The sequence below is a fragment of the Anguilla rostrata genome, chromosome 9 (assembly GCF_018555375.3).
Source record: "Anguilla rostrata isolate EN2019 chromosome 9, ASM1855537v3, whole genome shotgun sequence".
Classification (NCBI taxonomy): Eukaryota; Metazoa; Chordata; class Actinopteri; order Anguilliformes; family Anguillidae; genus Anguilla; species Anguilla rostrata.
The window spans coordinates 10,400,185-10,417,488 of NC_057941.1; the positions used below are offsets into that span (position 1 = coordinate 10,400,185).

Consider the following 17,304-nt stretch of genomic DNA (forward strand, 5'->3'; position numbering starts at 1 on the left):
ATATGGTGTGTTTCTGTTTTGTGCATGTAACATCATTTCTGCTGTCTATGTACAACAGAGCTTAAGGTTGTTATGTTTTATATTTTCAGTTTCTTTCAAAGAACATTTTGTTTTTCATAGTTCGAAAGCCAGTTCTAAAATTGATGCCATATTTATCTTGTGATACTATGCATACAGATATCCTGTGTTTGGCTTCCTGTTTCACTCAACCACCTGTTTAATGAGGAACCAAAGTTAATTCCCCTCTGACAGGGTCACGTTGAGTACAGACAGTACATACTGTAAGTACAGTGTTGAAGAAAGATAACAACTGGCCTCTCAATAAAGGTGTATTGGTTGGCTAATATATATATATATATATATATATATATATATATATATATATATCCCAAAGTTATTTAAAAGCTTAACAGCTTTATTTATCTTCAGATTTTGGCTTATTACTGTGATCTTTGTGGTATGAACATAATTATTTTTTTAAACCTGAAAAAGACTTTAAGAAGAACTTTTTAAAAATCAATATTCCTATTTTATAATTTTGGATACTTTAAGATGTTATAAGTAATGTACTATTGACAGGCACTGGAAGAAAGATTAAAAGTAATTTTAATCTATTTATGTTAACATGGTACATTACATTACATTACAGGCATTTGGCGGACGCTCTTATCCAGAGCGGTATACACCAAAGTGTATAACCAAAACCAGGAACAAGCATGTTGAAAACCCTAGAGGAAAGTACAGTTCCAAGTGCGGGGAACGACTGCATAGTTTAACTTGGACCCTGTAGGTTAATCTGATTAACACAACAAAAACAGCAACAAAGCAGTCTATGCAAATAAAACAAGCAATAGTTATTGCACTAGTGCCTACTCAACTAAGCCAACTAAGATAAACAGCTTACCTAGCTACAACCCTAAGATTACATAGTCAATTAGAGACTACAGGGAGGTAGGGAGGGATGGGGAGAGGTGTAGCCTGAAGAGGTGAGTCTTCAGTCATCGTTTGAAGGTGGTCAGGATCTCAGCTGTTCTGACTTCCATGGGAAGGTCATTCCACCATTGTGGAGCTAAGACTGACAGGAGACGTGACCAGGAAGGGCAAGTGCGAAGAGGGTGAGGGGCCAGGCGTCCTGAGGTAGCGGAACGGAGGGGTCTGGCTGGCATGTAGGGTTTGAAGATCTTGTGGAGGTATGCTGGGGCTGATCCCATATGGTATATACAGATGGGTGACAAATTAAAGAATAAACCTGGATAAATGAGTGAAGAAACATAAAAAATGCAGACGCTTCTATACAGGCCTACTGCAAGATACAATTAAGCAATTAACATCCTATCATGCACAGTGGCATGTATAAAAATGCTGTGCAGACCCAGTTGATCTCAATTTTGGATCAAGATGCCAGGAGCTTCAGTGACAAAAGTGACTTCTGCATTTAGATATAAGGAAGACTCAGTAAATAGGGTTGGAAATTGTGGTAGAAAGCACGTATAAGGAAAAACAGATGAGTAACTTCCTCAGGTGACTGAGAATGGGAATGCAGGACATCCGTCTGCAGTTACATTGAGATTATAGTAGGGGTGCAGTGCATAAAACACTCATTACAAAGACGAATGCACATCTGATCACCTTTATCATATGATGAAACATTTCTATCCTGATGGGAGTGGTGCCTTCCAGGATGACAATGCCCTCATCCACAGGCCCTGAGGGGTCACTGAATGGTTTGCTGAGTATGAAAATGATGGGAATCATATGGCCTTCATAGTCACCAGATTTCAACCCAATTGAACATCCATGGGAGATTTTGGGCCAATGTGTTAGACAGCACTCTCCACCACCATCATCAATTGATACAATAAATCATGTATCAAGGGCTAATACAATTATGAGACTCCATTTATACTTCTTATTCAATAATACATTTAAAAAAAATAAAAAATTAGGATTTAATGAAGGTCAAACATTGTTAGTGAGTCCACCTTTCAGATTACCACCATCACTGTTGGCATTGATTTCAGCTTAATCAACACCTCACTTTCTCCCAGAACTTCCTCATTACTTCCCATGGATGATCTGTTGATGTTACTTGATGTTTGGCCTCTTCTTTCTTGGGCAGCTCTCATAGATCTTCAGTTGGGTCCAGAGACTGCCATGGGAAGGCCACCCTAATAAGCTCCCCTAGTTCTCAAAAATGAGTGAATTCTTGAATAAGGAGTGTAACTGGAATGTCATAATTGCATCATTCCTTGATAAGCAGTACATGGAAAAATTCATAACACGCAAATTTTTTTATCAGTAAACACTTCCCTACAATCTCCAGAATTACAACCACAGCAAGAGAATCAGCATTGTGCTTCAAATGCAATACCGACACATGCAGGCGTATGGGGGTCTGCTACATCATATAAAACTCCAAAGCAGGGAGGACACAAAAAAGTAAACAGAAACAGAAGTAAAGCCTTCCGAGATCTCTGTGCAGCAAAGAAAAAACTAAAAAATGTCATACAGGTGGGAAGTCTGAATAAGTATAAAAGCACACAACAGACTGTCAGAAGCATAATTCAGTGCAATCCCCAAGAGCAACATCAATAAAAATGAATGAATGAATGAATAAGGGTTACAAAGTGAACTGTTTGTTCTCTTAAGTGTGTTGTCTTAAGTTTGCACACAAATGAAGAGTTGAGTTTAGTTTCCATATGTTGGGAGCAGGCAGTCAACCAAGAAAGAAGTTCACATCTTAAGCTAACTAAGAATTATTGATGTTTTATAAACAAACTTGCTATGCAAATATTTTATCCGAGTGTCACTATCAACGTCATGACCAGTATCACCACCACAGGACTGTAATCACCATCGCAATGCAAATTTTTAACTTCTAAAGTTACCATCTCGAATATTTCCATTTCGTTCTCTTTGGCGGTACCAATGGTGAGAAACGGTAATTGCAGGTGTGTTTTTGGACCTCACTTCCCATAGATCCAACCGGATCCAACCAGTGTCGCCTGTGTGACGTCAGTCAGTTGGCACCTGGGCCACGCCAAATATAACACTATTTACTGAATGAATGGTTGTTATAAAAGTAACGTTATGTACATACTCATGTGTTGTCTAACATTAGGCTAACTTAAACTGTCTTTACACTGCCGAGCCGGGTTAAAATGCTGTAGCAGACATGGGGTAGAATTAGTGATGATCAATTTCCACAAACGTTCTTTATCTTTTCGCCCGGTATGAACATCTTTACACTGCAGAGAAGAATTCTCGGGATTCGCTGTGGCTCCTCCAATTATGTATCTCGTGCACAATAAACAGTCTTTTTCATGAATGATTGTTGTGTGATATTTTTGAAACAACTGCCTTGCAACAACTGCCCTGGTGTTTATGGTTTTGCTAGCTAAACTGTTCGAGAATAAAGCTGAGCTGGGTGTTAAATTAGCAATCAGAACAAGAAGAATAAAACAAAAACGAAGGACATTTCATCAAGAAAGGGAACCAAGGCTGAAGGAACATATGAGGAAGCGTAATAGAATACTAACAACGCTAATCCATACTTCCGTATTCTTTTATTTAGTTTTCTCCAGCTTGACATCTTTACACAGAAATCAGACCTGGCTCTGCTCCACTTATATCCCGGCTTTATTCCGATCATTATAAAATATTGATGAACTTGATGGCAATGTAAATAACGGTAACGTTAAGGCCAGTTCAGATCAATGATTCGCAACGAGACGAAACGGTTTTAGAATGTTGCAGAGAAAATTGCAGCGGTGTGAACTGGTTAGTTCAGAGCCGTTGCCTGCCCTGGGGTCTCAGAAGACCCGCCTTATCAAATCGCCAAGTGCAGTTTTAGAACGTTTACAATCAGACGTCTTGGAATTTTGCAAGTTGCATCCAGTCTCGTTGCGAATCATTGATCTGAACTGGCCTTTAGTTAGCTACACTGCAACGTTGCAGCAAGGTAGCATTGTATTCGAGAGATTTTTTCCCGGGAATGTCGCCACAGACACCCAGTTCTTTTATCCTAAATAATAATAATAATAATAATAATAATAATAATAATAATAATAATAATAATAATTATTATTATTATTATTAATATAATAATAGGCTCAATCACCATTGTGTTGCCTAATTCGGCGATAGATAGTGACTTAACAGACATTTATTTTAATGAAAATCTTCGAGATTAATACTTTAAATTGTGCTATGTTACAAGTTACATAAACTGGCTCATAATTTTGGCAATTGTTATTCATCACTTGCATGAAAATAGAATTGATAAAAATGTAAATGTATGTTCCATGTAAGAGTGACTAAATAAAGTACAGATCGTGACAATCCCATCCTTGAAAATCATGTTGAGACTACATGGGAAAAATAAATACATAAAACAATGTATCTATTAACATTAAATACTTTTAAAGCATGATTTGTCATTTTGTAGGTATTTCCTAATTTTATTTTTTGGTGTGATGGTGATTTTTCCTTTGCATGTTCAGAAAACTGCCAAAAAAAATAATAATAATAATTTGCATGTGTGTTCTAAATCAAGTTCAGGAAATGTTTGCTCTAAATATGACAACTAATTTAATACATGGAAATATGAGGCAAGCGTGGCACTGTTATTTCCACAAATTCCAGCGACCCAATTTGGCTTATATTCTATTATATTATATTATTATATTATATTATAAGAAACACCCTTATGCGCATACACGACACATTTACTTCCATTTTTTATTTCTGACATTTATTTTACTTGTCTATACGAACAGCATTTGAGGTTGAGGGGGAGGGCAATGGGGTTCGTCACGGTGGTTAATCTTTTCGTTTAACATGTCATGGAGGGAAACGAAATTCACCTCGTCAGACGTGGCACAACTGTTTAATTTCGTTTATTGCTTCCGTATTTACTTCCAGTAATCACTCATTTCATTCAAAAGGTGTTCTGGTAGGTTCACGAGGTGCTGTAGTAGCCTACGTTTTAAAGACGCTTCAGAAAGAAACTGGTTGTCATTACTGCTTACAACATGGAACCACTATCTGTCTATCACGGAGCTATCACCAAGGACGCCACAGAGAGACTTCTCAGTTTATCGGGAAAAGACGGCAGCTTCTTAATACGAAACAGCGAGACCATACCTGGAGTTTATTGTCTTTGCGTATTGTAAGTAGGTTACATGGCTTCTGTGATTCTAACAACTTTCTCAAACATTTCTTATTAAAAACCAATTAATCTTCTTAAGAATATATTTGTTTTTGAAAGGTTTTATAAAAAAAAAAAAAAGAGAAAAAAAAAACACTTGGTCTGAGCTGGCATATTAAGAATGTACTGTGTGCTTAGGAAAACAGGAGTTGCATGAATACAGCGATGAAATGATTTTGAGTGGAAATAATATATTTTAAACATTATTATACGATTTTCTTATGTGATTTGGCAATAGCCGTCTTTTAAATAGTATGTCTTTATTAGGCTATTATAGTTGTTGTTGTTGTTGGGGGTGGTGGTGACATTATCTTTATAGTAATTTCAATGTCACGACATCTGTTGTCCTATGTTTGTAGAAAACCAAGGCAAATCAGCCTTTACCTCACGCAAGATAAGTCTGTGTCGTAAACACTGGAGTGAGAGGAAGCCGTCATCTTCACTCATAGGCCACGTTATTAGGTACACCTGTTTAACGCAAGTAGCCTGCTCCTGTGGGGTGCTATCGAGTCAGCATGGACCAAAATTCCTAAGGAATGTTCAATCCAAACCGTGAATAATTCGGTCAAAAGGGGGTCCTATTGTACGAAGTGGGCGATTAGTGAATATTGAAGCATCCGGTCATTTGTAAATCGACAATGCAGGCTAAGCTCCGAATATGAGCAAGTTTGAAAAGGTTTTGAAAACAGATACAACTGAAATGAGATACATCACAATTTGATCATTTAAACTCCCAGAGTGCATAGAAATTGTATCTTAGTTGACTTAGTTATTGCACTCGTGCTTACTCAATTATTGCTTGTATTATTTGCATAGACTGCTTTGTTGCTGCTTTTGTTTGTGTTGATCAGATTAACCTACAGGGTCCAAGTTAAACTACGCGGTCGTTCCCTGCACTTGGTACTATACTCCCCTCTAGGGTTTTCAACATACTTGTTCCTGGTTATGGTTATACACTTTGTTGTACGTCGCTCTGGATAAGAGCGTCTGCCAAATGCCTGTAATGTAATGTAAATGAATGCAAATAGAAGGTGAAAAACCCTACTGTTGTTGCACATGGACTATGAATGTAGCCCTGAATACTGCATACGCTTACATTGTTATACATACATTCTCTACTCTCCCTCCATAAGGAAAATAGCCTCGGTGTTAATTGATTATCTCTATTTCTATATCTTTCTTTGCTTCTTAAACAATAGTACCATTAAATACACACTGAGTAACTGAATGTTGTCGCATTTGAATGTGGTATACAGCTGTGTTGTAAGCTATGCAAAGTTTAATTTGTAGTATTTCACCTGCAATATAGCAAGTATACCAATACTGCTGCAACTACTACTACTTATACTATGGTTATAATCATCACTGTTGCCACATTCACAATCATCACTATATTAATAAGCTAATTATGAGCTAAAACACAATTGAAAGAGCTATGTTTTTTTTTGTTGTTGCTTGAATTGACAGGTTCAATAAGTGTGTGTACACCTACAGGCTACATCGAACTCCAGGAGAAGCCTGGATCGTAGAGGTGAGAAAGAAGTCTGAAGTAACGTGATTCAGTGGCGTCACTAGGGTTGGTGACACACGATACGGTCGACCGTCAGTGTCACCCGATGTTGTCGACGGGGGTGGGAGGGGGGCTGGGGGGGGTGCTGCTATTTCAGCCACATCCATTTTATACAGATGCATAAAATGTGTGGCTGAAGAGCTCAGTGACTTTCAGCATAGCACTGTCATAGGTTTTCACCTTTCCGTTTGCGAAATTTCTGCCCTGCTAGAGCTGCCCCAATCAACTGTAAATGTTGTTATTGTGAAATGGAAACATAGGGGCAACAACAGCTCAGCCACAAAGCCGCACAAGCTCATAGAATGGGACTGCTGAGTTCTGAAGGATGTAGCACGTATGAATCATCTGTCCTGAGCTGCAACACATTACAGAGTGCCAAACTACCTCTGAAAACAACATCAGCACAAGAACAGTTTGTCAAGAGCTTCATGAAGTAGGTTTGCCAAGCGTCGACTGGAGTGGTGTAAAGCACACCGCCATTGAACTCTGGAGCAGTGGTAACGTTCCCTGGAGTGATGAATCACACTACACTGTCTGGCAGTCAAACAGACAAACCTGGGTTTGGCGGAATGCATAGTGTACTGGCCCGAATAGTGCCAACAGTAAAGTTTGGTGGAGGAGGAATAATGGTCTGGAGCTGTTTTTCATGGTTTGGGCTAGGCCCCTTAGTTACAGTGAAGGGAAATATTAATGGTACAGTATACAGTGACAGAATTGCGTGCTTCTAAATTTGTGACAACAGTTTGGGGAAGGCCATTACCTGTTTCAGGATGACAATGCCCCTATGCACACAGCAAGATCCATAAAGAAATGGTTTGATGAGTTTGGTGCCCGCTTGGAGGGTCTTAGCGACGAGGGGGATCATGGGTGCTCAACATCATTTCTTAGAAAGAAATATAAAAAGGCAAATATAAAGTGTTTTTGGTTGCTGAAATAAGTTACTTTAAATACAAATTTATTGGAGACAAATTTATTTAGTGTTTTTTATATATTTTTTTCCTTTTTAGATGAAATTAATAATCCATTCTGAGCAGCCCAAGCTGCTCACAGTCAGGCAGTCCTTGTTGCATTTGACAATCTCGCTGTATTGCCAGTCCATCACTGACCAGCAGCAATGAACATATAATGTTTACTTGAGGATTTGAAATTCAATCGTACTGATACTCCAGCAACTGGTACAGCACGTACTTTGAGAATGGCATTTAAATGAAGTAAAATGTCATTGATTAATGGTTAATCAATTGATGGATGGGAACACAACAGAGTGATCTAACTAAGTACCAGCTGTACTTGGTTGACTGTAGATTACAAAGAGGAACCAAACACCAGCATGGAACCATGTACTGTAAATACAAATGGTGTAAATACAAGAGGAACTCAGGGCAGAGCCTATACAGTCTGGGGTTTAGCCAGTCAGCACGAAGAAAGCACCTGGTATCTGATTTCGGGGGGGGGAAGATAAATGTGAGACGTGAGATTGAACTGCTGTACCCACGGATATACGTTTTGGACTGGGAAGGCTTCCGTAAGTGTAGAGAGAGGGGGTGGTGCAAAGTGTGAGAGGGAGAGAAGAAAATAAAGGCGCGGGAGTCAGGGAGAGAAGTGGGACGGGTATGTTTGATTGGAGGGAAGATTGCTAGCTCTCCAGACGGTTTTAAAAGCAATAGATAACCAATGCTGTATTGCAAACGGGAGTAAACGCCGTCCGTATTCTTCCAAGGAATAAACAAGTTAAAGGCTGAATCCTTGGGTCGGCTGTCTCCAGAACTTTGCTCACGCTACAGGAACACAGCAGAAACGAAGCACTCACCCACGGCCTCACATAAGCATGACCAAATAAACATCACTGAAAGGATGCTCGGGTCTTAAGTCACACCTTACAGGTTTCACCTCGAAGGCTTTGTTTGGTCTTGGTTTGTTTTATGTGGAGATGGCCAAAGGCTCGCCTTCACCCTGGTTCCTGTTTCTCCACCTTCTCCATTTGTTTCAGTCCTCTCCCGGAAGCCAGAAACGCCTCTTTCGGAATGTGAAGAATCTGATTGCTGCCTTTGAGAAACCAGACCAGGGCATTGTCATGCCGCTACTCTACCCTGTCCATGCCGAAAAGCAGTCATACCAGCTAAATGGAAGATGATGCTCATTGGGCTGTACATGTCTTTTCTTGAACTTAGATTTTTGTGGCTTGTGAAGTTTGTATTGCCAAGGCCTTTTTGGGCATTGTAAATGTGTAAGATGCTGAAATATGTATTTGTCCAAAATGTCCAAAATAAATTAATTAGATTTAATCAATATGCATCAGTCTTAAAAGTAAAATATGACTCTTGCATGGAAACATTGTTTTTTCATCACAGTTGCACAGTGTGTCTACAAGATGAATGTGTTATTTTACTAATCAGGTGAATGCACTTCTGTTTCTCCTACATTCTAATTGGCTCTGGATCACTTTTAACAGTAAACAAAATTCATTATCGTTAACTGAAATAAAAATGAACGGCCTCATTTATAAAATTATTTTGGAATTAAAATATAAGTATAATATTGTAATAAGTATAATATAAAATATTGTACACTTATATACTAAATATAAGTGTACAATCATATCATAAACCGATGTATAAGATGTCTATTTGTGCAAAATGTTCCTAAATCAGTTTTATGCTTGATCCACTTAAAATGTAATCACAAATCATCCTAAAATTGTGTGCACCTGAACAAGATTGTCAACAAGCTTAACACCCTCAAATATATTTATTTGTTTGTGTTTTCTGCCATATACTTGTGAAACCATTGTCACATGATATCACATTAATATTTTACTTTCTTTCGTATTTATTTTTTTGATAGTTTACAGCAGTGTACATGTTGTACAGTATTGCATAGTTAATAGTTACAATTATTATTTTTTTAATGGAGTTGTCACTGACAACCATCAATTCAAGTCTTCTGTTGCTCATTCTCAACAACATTTCTGTATAATAATTATTGACATGTGATGTATATTTAATTTGTCTGAATTTAAGCAGTTCTATAAAGAAGAGTGGGCTAAAATTACTCCACAGTAATGTGAAAGACTGCTATCAAATTTTAAGAGGTGTTTGGTTGCACTCGCTACTGCTGAAGGTGGTGCAACCGGTTATTAAGTTCAAGGGGGCAATTACTTTTTCACATGGGTGATATGGGTGTTTAATAACTTTTTTAATTAAATAATTTAAAAAAAATGTGTTTTGTGTTTACTCATGCTGCCTTTGTCTAATATTTTGTGTGAAGATCTGAAACCCTTCAGTGTGACAAATATGCAATAATAGGGGAAATCAGGAAGGGGCCTATACTTTTTTACGGCACTATATGTATGACACTGTATTTTATTATTTGCTATACATTCATTAGTCTGTTTTTTCTTTAAGTCAAAATTAAATGATTTTGTAAAGGCCCAAGTAGACTTCACTTATGATTCAAACTCACTTTCTGATGTCAATTTGGGATTGCCATTGATATTATGTAATGTAATGTAATATTACCAAAAATGTTTGACGTTCAGGTACAGAGACAGGAAATGAGAAGCAGAATGCACAAAATACAAAAGCTGAATTTGCACATTTATTTATTAAAAAAAAAAAAATTTAAGTACTTTTTTCTTGAATGTGAAATTTCCACACTCAATATATTAACTTTTCCTGTCTCTTATTTACAGCGAGTTGCTGTGAAGCACTGTAAAAAAAACACATGCCTCTGGCTCGAAGCCCAGAGTAGGAAATGCAGTCAAGCAGTTTCAATGCATTCATTCTATCTGTATGCACATCACACACAATCCCCACCACAGGAAGAGAGCCTCGTTTCCTAGCAACCACACTTTCAAAACTCCACTAGGAGACAGTTTCAGTTTAAACATTTAGAAGGATGTAATATCAGTAGTAGGGGCCATTTACTTTCAAAAAGATTCCACTTTCAGTATGTTCAATTTTACTCAATCTCCATCTATTACTGTATATATCCACTGACATCATATACAATTAAAACAAAACAAACCAAACCCCATAAAATACTGTACTCCATAACACATTGTGTAATTTCAATTTAGATCTCTGACACATTAAAAAAGGATAGTGAAAACCTGTGCAACAACAAATGTTTTAAAACATGAATACTAAGATGACTTGCATTTAATTGTGTGCACAGATTCAGAGTAGATTGACGTGACTAAATAGGGGTTGCTGATCACTTGTGATCTCACAAACTCATATACACACGCACACCCATGCACACACACGCATGCACGCACGCACACCTACTCCCACACCCACACCCACACCCACACACACATTTGGTAAAGCATGTTTCCCACAGTGCTGTGTATTTCACTCATGTTTAGTCTGGAAGGTTAACAGTTAATTCCATTTTAATTGAAAATAATATTATCCGGTAATATTATCCAACTTCATCTGACGAGGAACAGCATGCTGCATATGGGGTATACCTGGGCAAATACAGTGTACCAAGGTAAATACAGTATACCAGGGTATACCATGGTATAAACAGTATACCTGGGTATACTTGGGTAAGTACAGTATACTGTACCTGATCATACCTGGGTAAATATAGTATACCGTGGTCTACCAGGGCAAATATAGTATTATCTGGGTCTATCTGGGCACACACTATACACCTGGGTATTCCAGGATAAATACAGTAACCATGCCCATTTTCACAACTGGTTAAGGACACCAAGAACAAGTTAGCATAGGTCAGAGCTGTGAGATAAAAAATAAAGCTTTGAAATGTTAGGGTAGAGTGCAGAGATCCAAAAACTGGATGCGAGTGAATCTTTCACTCTGGTTTAACCATCCACCTTCCTCAGCTGTGGGATCTTGCAGAGGATGGCAAAAGAGGCCTTCAATCATTCCACTGAAAGCAACTGAAGACACACTGCGTTAGTGCAGAGCTGTTAAGAGACAGCACAGTGCCAATACATGGGACCTGGCTCAGGGCTGCAGTTAAAAATAATCACTCTCAAGAATAAAATAAACCACAGCGGCCATCAAATACATGTCTCCTCTTGCCCTCGGATTCTTGAGTTTTCTATAGGATCAAGATGTGAAAATCTCACCCCGTAAAAAAAAAAAATCAAGGCTTCATATACTGCCTTGAAAAAGAAAAGAAAAGAAAAAATCAAGGTCAGGGAAATTCTGAGCTTTGTGACATTGCCTTTGCGTTCCACACACAGACACTGATCTGGAAAGGTTTTTTTTTTCCTTAAATGCCCACAGAATTATCTTTTAACACTTCAAACTAAAACAACACATACAAAGTAATATAAAAACATGGATGTGCCATATAGATTTAAGTGATAGAAAACACTTCAAAAGCATTGAGGTTATAATTCTCTGTCTTTGCAAATTACCACTTCCTGCTGACCACAGAAATTAAAGAGATGTTTTTTTTTTTTTTGTGAGAACCAATTAAACCTTGAGAGTTATGCGGTTCCAAGGACCATTCAAAGGGACAGGGACCATTTGAGATAGTCAATACTTTTATTGTTTTAAAAGTAAGGCTTTGCTTCCTTCATAGTTGAGGTGTGATCCTGCAGTTGATAAAGAATAGTACCATGGCAGAACTGGGAAATTAAACTTCTGTGGATGGCATGATCTCCCTCAGTATCTCTCAGAAGTTTTACTAGGTGCTCATCCACTGAGAGAACACTACAGTGGCCTTTACTGAATTCATGAATGACTTGCACCCAGTGCAAGAAAATTTCTGCTCAATACCCAGCTGACTGTTTCCAGCCATGGTTCAGGCCATCCTGCTAATATGATCAGACTCCTCCACACAGGACCCGTTATCAAAATAACCCTTAAAGCCGCCCTACATTACAACCACAGTACATGATCTGTGCTCTACAGCCTGTAGCTAGACTCGTCTGACTCTAAACTCACCGCCTGCTCATTCTCATCACACTACCTGCTCATCCTAATCTCACTGGTCATTCTTGTCTCACTGCTTATTCTCATCTCACCACATACTCTTTTTCATCTCACCACATGCTCTTTTTCATCTCACTACCTGCTCATCCTAATCTCACTGCTCATTCTTATCTCACTGGTCATTCTTGTCTCACTGCTTATTCTTATCTCACCACATACTCTTTTTCATCTCACCACATGCACTTTTTCATCTCACTACCTGCTCATTGTCATCTCACTGCTCATCCTAATCTTACTGCTCATTCTCATCTCACCACATGCTCTTTTTCATCTCACTGCTCATTATAATCTCACTTCTCATTGTCATCTCATTGCTCTTCCTAATCTCACTGCTCTTTTTCATCTCACTGCTCTTTTCACTGCCTGCTCATTTCTGTCTCACTTCCGGCTCATTCTCATCTTTGGGCTTTCAGTAATATAAAAGAGCTTCCCACAACCGTGAAATTGGTGCAGTTACCGAATCCTTGTGCAAATCTATGGATAAACTTTAGAGTGCACCTGTGGCTTCTAAATGTGGTTATATTCAGAAATCAAACTGACACAATGATTTAGCCTGTACTTTCCTGGCTGGTTTGAACTGTGATATTACAAGTAATTAATTTCCATTAGAATTTATACATGATGCATCACAATATGCTTGTGGTTTGAGATATGTCTTTAAACAGTTTTTAAATGCTGTGCTGCACTTGCATCTACAATGTCTGAAAGTTGCCCTGAACAGGATTGTACTTGAATAATAATCAGGGTATATGTGGCATGGAAACAAGTCTTTATACTTCTACATCTCACTTCAAATATATTTCTTTATGAACAAAAAGGCACACACTTCACCCAGATTTCCCATGAAATTCCAAAACTGCACAGATAACTTCAGTCTGTACTCTAATAGAAAAGTAAACTATACAGATTTTCAGCATTAATATTTTTGAATAGTGCTGTTTAACACAACTGCATCTATTAACAATATTGACACGGAATAATGGGTGACAACACATCAGTTTTAGCACTTATTCTTCTTAAAGCACTTGCTATTTACAGTAGTTTTGTGCCTAAAAGTATACACTCTAATTCATTGTTACCATCATAACTTCAAACACACTGGAAGTAAGAAAAAGAGATTTAAGATGATTCTACAGGGCGTTGTAATAGTAGTGAAAAATCAAAATATAGTGTTACCGACAGAAGTCCCCACTATGTGCCAAAAGATTAAACCTGTTGCTGTATATTAATGTAAATGAAAGCTTAGAGCACACCTTTTATACTGATATACACATTTATAAAGGTAAATTAAAATAGCCTACCCTTCACATTGTCATCCATGTTTAAACATGTACAACTCATGCACAGGGAGTTGAGATGCTCCAGAGTTGCTCTGGAAGAAAACTGCTATTCTACAATAGAAAAACTGGCACTATGTTAATATAGCCAATCATAATAAGACAAAAAGGAAAAGGCTGTTGAAAAGTTGAAAGCATGTCACTGTTAGAAAGAAAGTCCAATTAGAACAAAAATACCATCATTTGTCACTTTTAAAGGCAGTTGGAAATGATTTTTTCCAGTTTTTTTTGTCACATTAACAGTTGTTATTCTAGAAAAACAGTACAAGAAATCAGTGAAATTGTAAAAACAGGCAGTCTTTGGTGAAGGAGAGGCGGTTTGGTGTGTTTCTAATGTTACCTTCTCCCTATCTCACTCTGTCTCATGAAGTGAATGTTGTTGGCACTGTCGGAGAGTTCCAGGTACTGCTCGACGGACAGAACAAAGTAACCGTCGTAGCCTGGCACCCGTCCCGTGGTGAGCAGCTGCTGCTTCTCGCCCTCTGTCCACGCCCTGATGCCCTCTTCGCCCTCCTGGAGCCTCTTCTGCTCCTTAGCCCAAGCCAGCTCCACCGCCCTCTGCCGGGCCGTCTCCAGGACGTTGGCCCTCTCCTCTTCCTCCGTGGCTCCGTAGCGGACGACGAAGCACAGCGCCCCGTGCTGCAGCTGGATGTCGGCGAAGCGCCTAGTCCTCCCGCCCACCACCGAGGTCATCTGGGACACGGTGACGTTGACGCCATTCTCCAGGACCCGCCCCCCTCCGGCCCCGCCCATCACCGCCAGGTCCTCCTCCAGGGGACCCGTCTTCACGAAGTAGTGGGTGTCGCGGCCCTCCACGGTGAAGTGCAGGCCGGCCAGGTGAACGGCGCGGTGGAGGACGGCGGCGATCCGCCGGCTGTCCTCGCTGGCCACTCCGATGATTTCGGCGGTGACCACGTTGTCCGTGATTGCAAACTTGACCCCCTTGCCGAACACAGAGGAGATGGCGGAGAAGCGGGGCCTGCGTCCCTGACAGCCCCCCGGCGTGCCACTCACCTGAGTCATGGGCAGACGGTCCAGAGAAATGAAGTTCCTCAGGTGCTTCTGCAGCTCACATTGGATCCCTAGGACCACCTGTCAAGGAGTCATGCTGTGGATGACTTGCTATTCAATTTACACTTGCCCTTAAATTTTTCCTGGATTCAATCAACATTTGCCTGTAACTATGGCATAGATTTGATCCACATTTGCCCTTAACTTTGTCCTGGATTCAATCAACACTTGCCTGTAAGTATGGCATGGAATTGATCCACATTTGCCCTTAACGTTGACCTGGATTTAATGAACACTTGCCCATAACTATGGTGTGGATTTGATCCACATTTACCCTTAACATTGACCTGGATTCAATCAACAGTTGTCCATATGGTTAACTTAAAATACATTACAACTGGTGTTCATTTATTTACTGGAAACAGTTAGGCTTGCCGACTGTAATCACCTTGCTGGGGTCCCAGTCCTGTGTCTTAGTTTGGGTCTTCATCAGCTCATAGGTCTGCTCCATGCTCTCCACATCTGGCTTGGGGAAACCAGGAACCACGTTGTGCAGCTGGAACCCAAAAAGCTGGAGCCAGCTGCCAATGTCTGAAAACACAGGACCAGGAGGGGAGATGAAAAGGTCTGGGTCTCACGTTAGCATTTACGGGAACATTACTCCAGTGCTCACACATGTTTTGTACTATCATAAAGAATTTATAACCAAGCACATTATTTTTTGTGTCCATCACTTCAGAACTGTGATATTACATTTCAGAAATAATATAGATTGCACTGCTCTACATTTCAGGCTCAAGTCAAGGAAGAGTGCAACTGTAATTCTGTCATACCTGTTATGAACTGAGAAACATCTTGCAGTTCCCCAACTGGGTAGTTGTTTTTAAAGGAGTACAAGTTGAACGGCTTTGGGTTGGTGCTGAGCTCCACCCACAACTCGTAGTTGGGGGTGGTCCAACGGCCAGCCACCACATCGTAGTCCCTCCTCCCCAGGTGAACCAGCTTGGTCAAGGAGTCGTAGAGGCCACCGTGGAAACCAATGACAAGCTGGAAGGAGGGGTTGGAGTCCTGATATATGTCTCCATAAGGGGTGTACAGCATTTCTTTTACAATTTGACCGCGGCTGCTGAAAATTGCGAGCGGGGTGCCAGAATTGTCACAAGCAACATAGTATTCCTCGCCACTGCTCAGCTCCATGGCGATAAGGTGGCCCTGCAAGTCATAGTAGAGAGAAGTGATTTCTGAGCTGGAGTGGTTGTACATGTGCGTGACTCTGGTCGGCTTGCTGAGGTCAGCATAAAAGAACTGGAGGTGCTGGCCGAGGTTCGTCCGGCTGGCCATCCGTCGGCCCAAACCGTCGTAGCGGTAGCGAACGCTCTGGCCTGACACCTTGTTGTAAGCCTTCATCAGAAGCCCATTGGAGCTGTACTCGAAAACAACGTCGCCCCGCAGGCGTAGGAAACCGTCCTCGTCCATTTTGTACTGTATCTCCCCCAGCCGCGTGATGCGGTCCCGCAGGTCGTAGCGGAGCGGGGTTAACCGAGCGCTGTTTCCATGACTCAGCAGGTTGATGTTTCCGTTCAGATCGTAGCTGTATCGCCACTGGGGCCGGTCGTTCACCGACACGCTCTGGAGTTGGCTGTCGGCGTCGTACTCGTAGGAGTAGCGCGTGATGTTGTTGTCCACGCCGATCCTGATGTCGCAGACAGTGGTGCGCCCCATGCTGTCGTACTGCACCGTCATCCAGTAGGCAATGGACTTCAGGATTTCATATTGCACCTCGATCACTTGGCCGTTGGCGTTGAAGATCTTGGTGTGCTTCATAATGTGCGTGGTGATGACTTGGTTGAGGTCGTAGTTGATGACGCTGAATTTTCCAAACTGCTCGATCCTCCCAGAAACATCCACGTAGCGATAGAGATCGATGGGGAGCGGGGTTTCGTTGATCATCGCTTGCATGCTGGTCACCCTGAAGTTATTGTAGCTGTAGTCAAACCGCGCATTTACAAGTCCTTCCTCACTGAATCTGAAGATCTGGCGTCCAACAAGAGGACCTGCAGAGACATAATTGTTAATGAAGATTTCAATTTCATCTACAGTACCATCGAAAAGTATGGTAATGGTAGTGTATTTTTTTCATTTTTGATTTATACTTAAGGCATTTCATTTTAACCAAAAAATGAATATGAGACAAAAGTA

At 40.2% G+C, this 17,304-nt stretch overlaps 2 protein-coding genes across 2 annotated transcripts in view; one reads left to right on the forward strand and one right to left on the reverse strand.

Annotated features, from left to right (window-relative positions):
• Positions 1 to 404: 404 nt before the first annotated feature.
• LOC135262916 (SH2 domain-containing protein 1A-like) lies at positions 405 to 10,229 on the forward strand. Its single transcript, XM_064350354.1, has 3 exons — positions 405 to 5,170; positions 6,677 to 6,740; positions 8,770 to 10,229. Exons 1-3 carry the CDS (start codon positions 5,034 to 5,036, stop codon positions 8,911 to 8,913), a joined length of 345 nt encoding a protein of 114 aa, XP_064206424.1. The 5' UTR covers positions 405 to 5,033; the 3' UTR covers positions 8,914 to 10,229.
• A 129-nt stretch (positions 10,230 to 10,358) lies between these two features.
• Positions 10,359 to 17,304, reverse strand: part of tenm1 (teneurin transmembrane protein 1) — a 222,155-nt gene continuing 215,209 nt past the window's right edge. The window contains exons 30-32 of the mRNA XM_064350355.1: positions 15,939 to 17,159; positions 15,554 to 15,696; positions 10,359 to 15,186 (exon numbers count right to left, since the gene is read on the reverse strand). Coding sequence (XP_064206425.1) covers positions 14,431 to 15,186; positions 15,554 to 15,696; positions 15,939 to 17,159 — 2,120 coding nt within the window. The 3' untranslated portion in view covers positions 10,359 to 14,430. The remainder of the gene's footprint in view (positions 15,187 to 15,553; positions 15,697 to 15,938; positions 17,160 to 17,304) is intronic.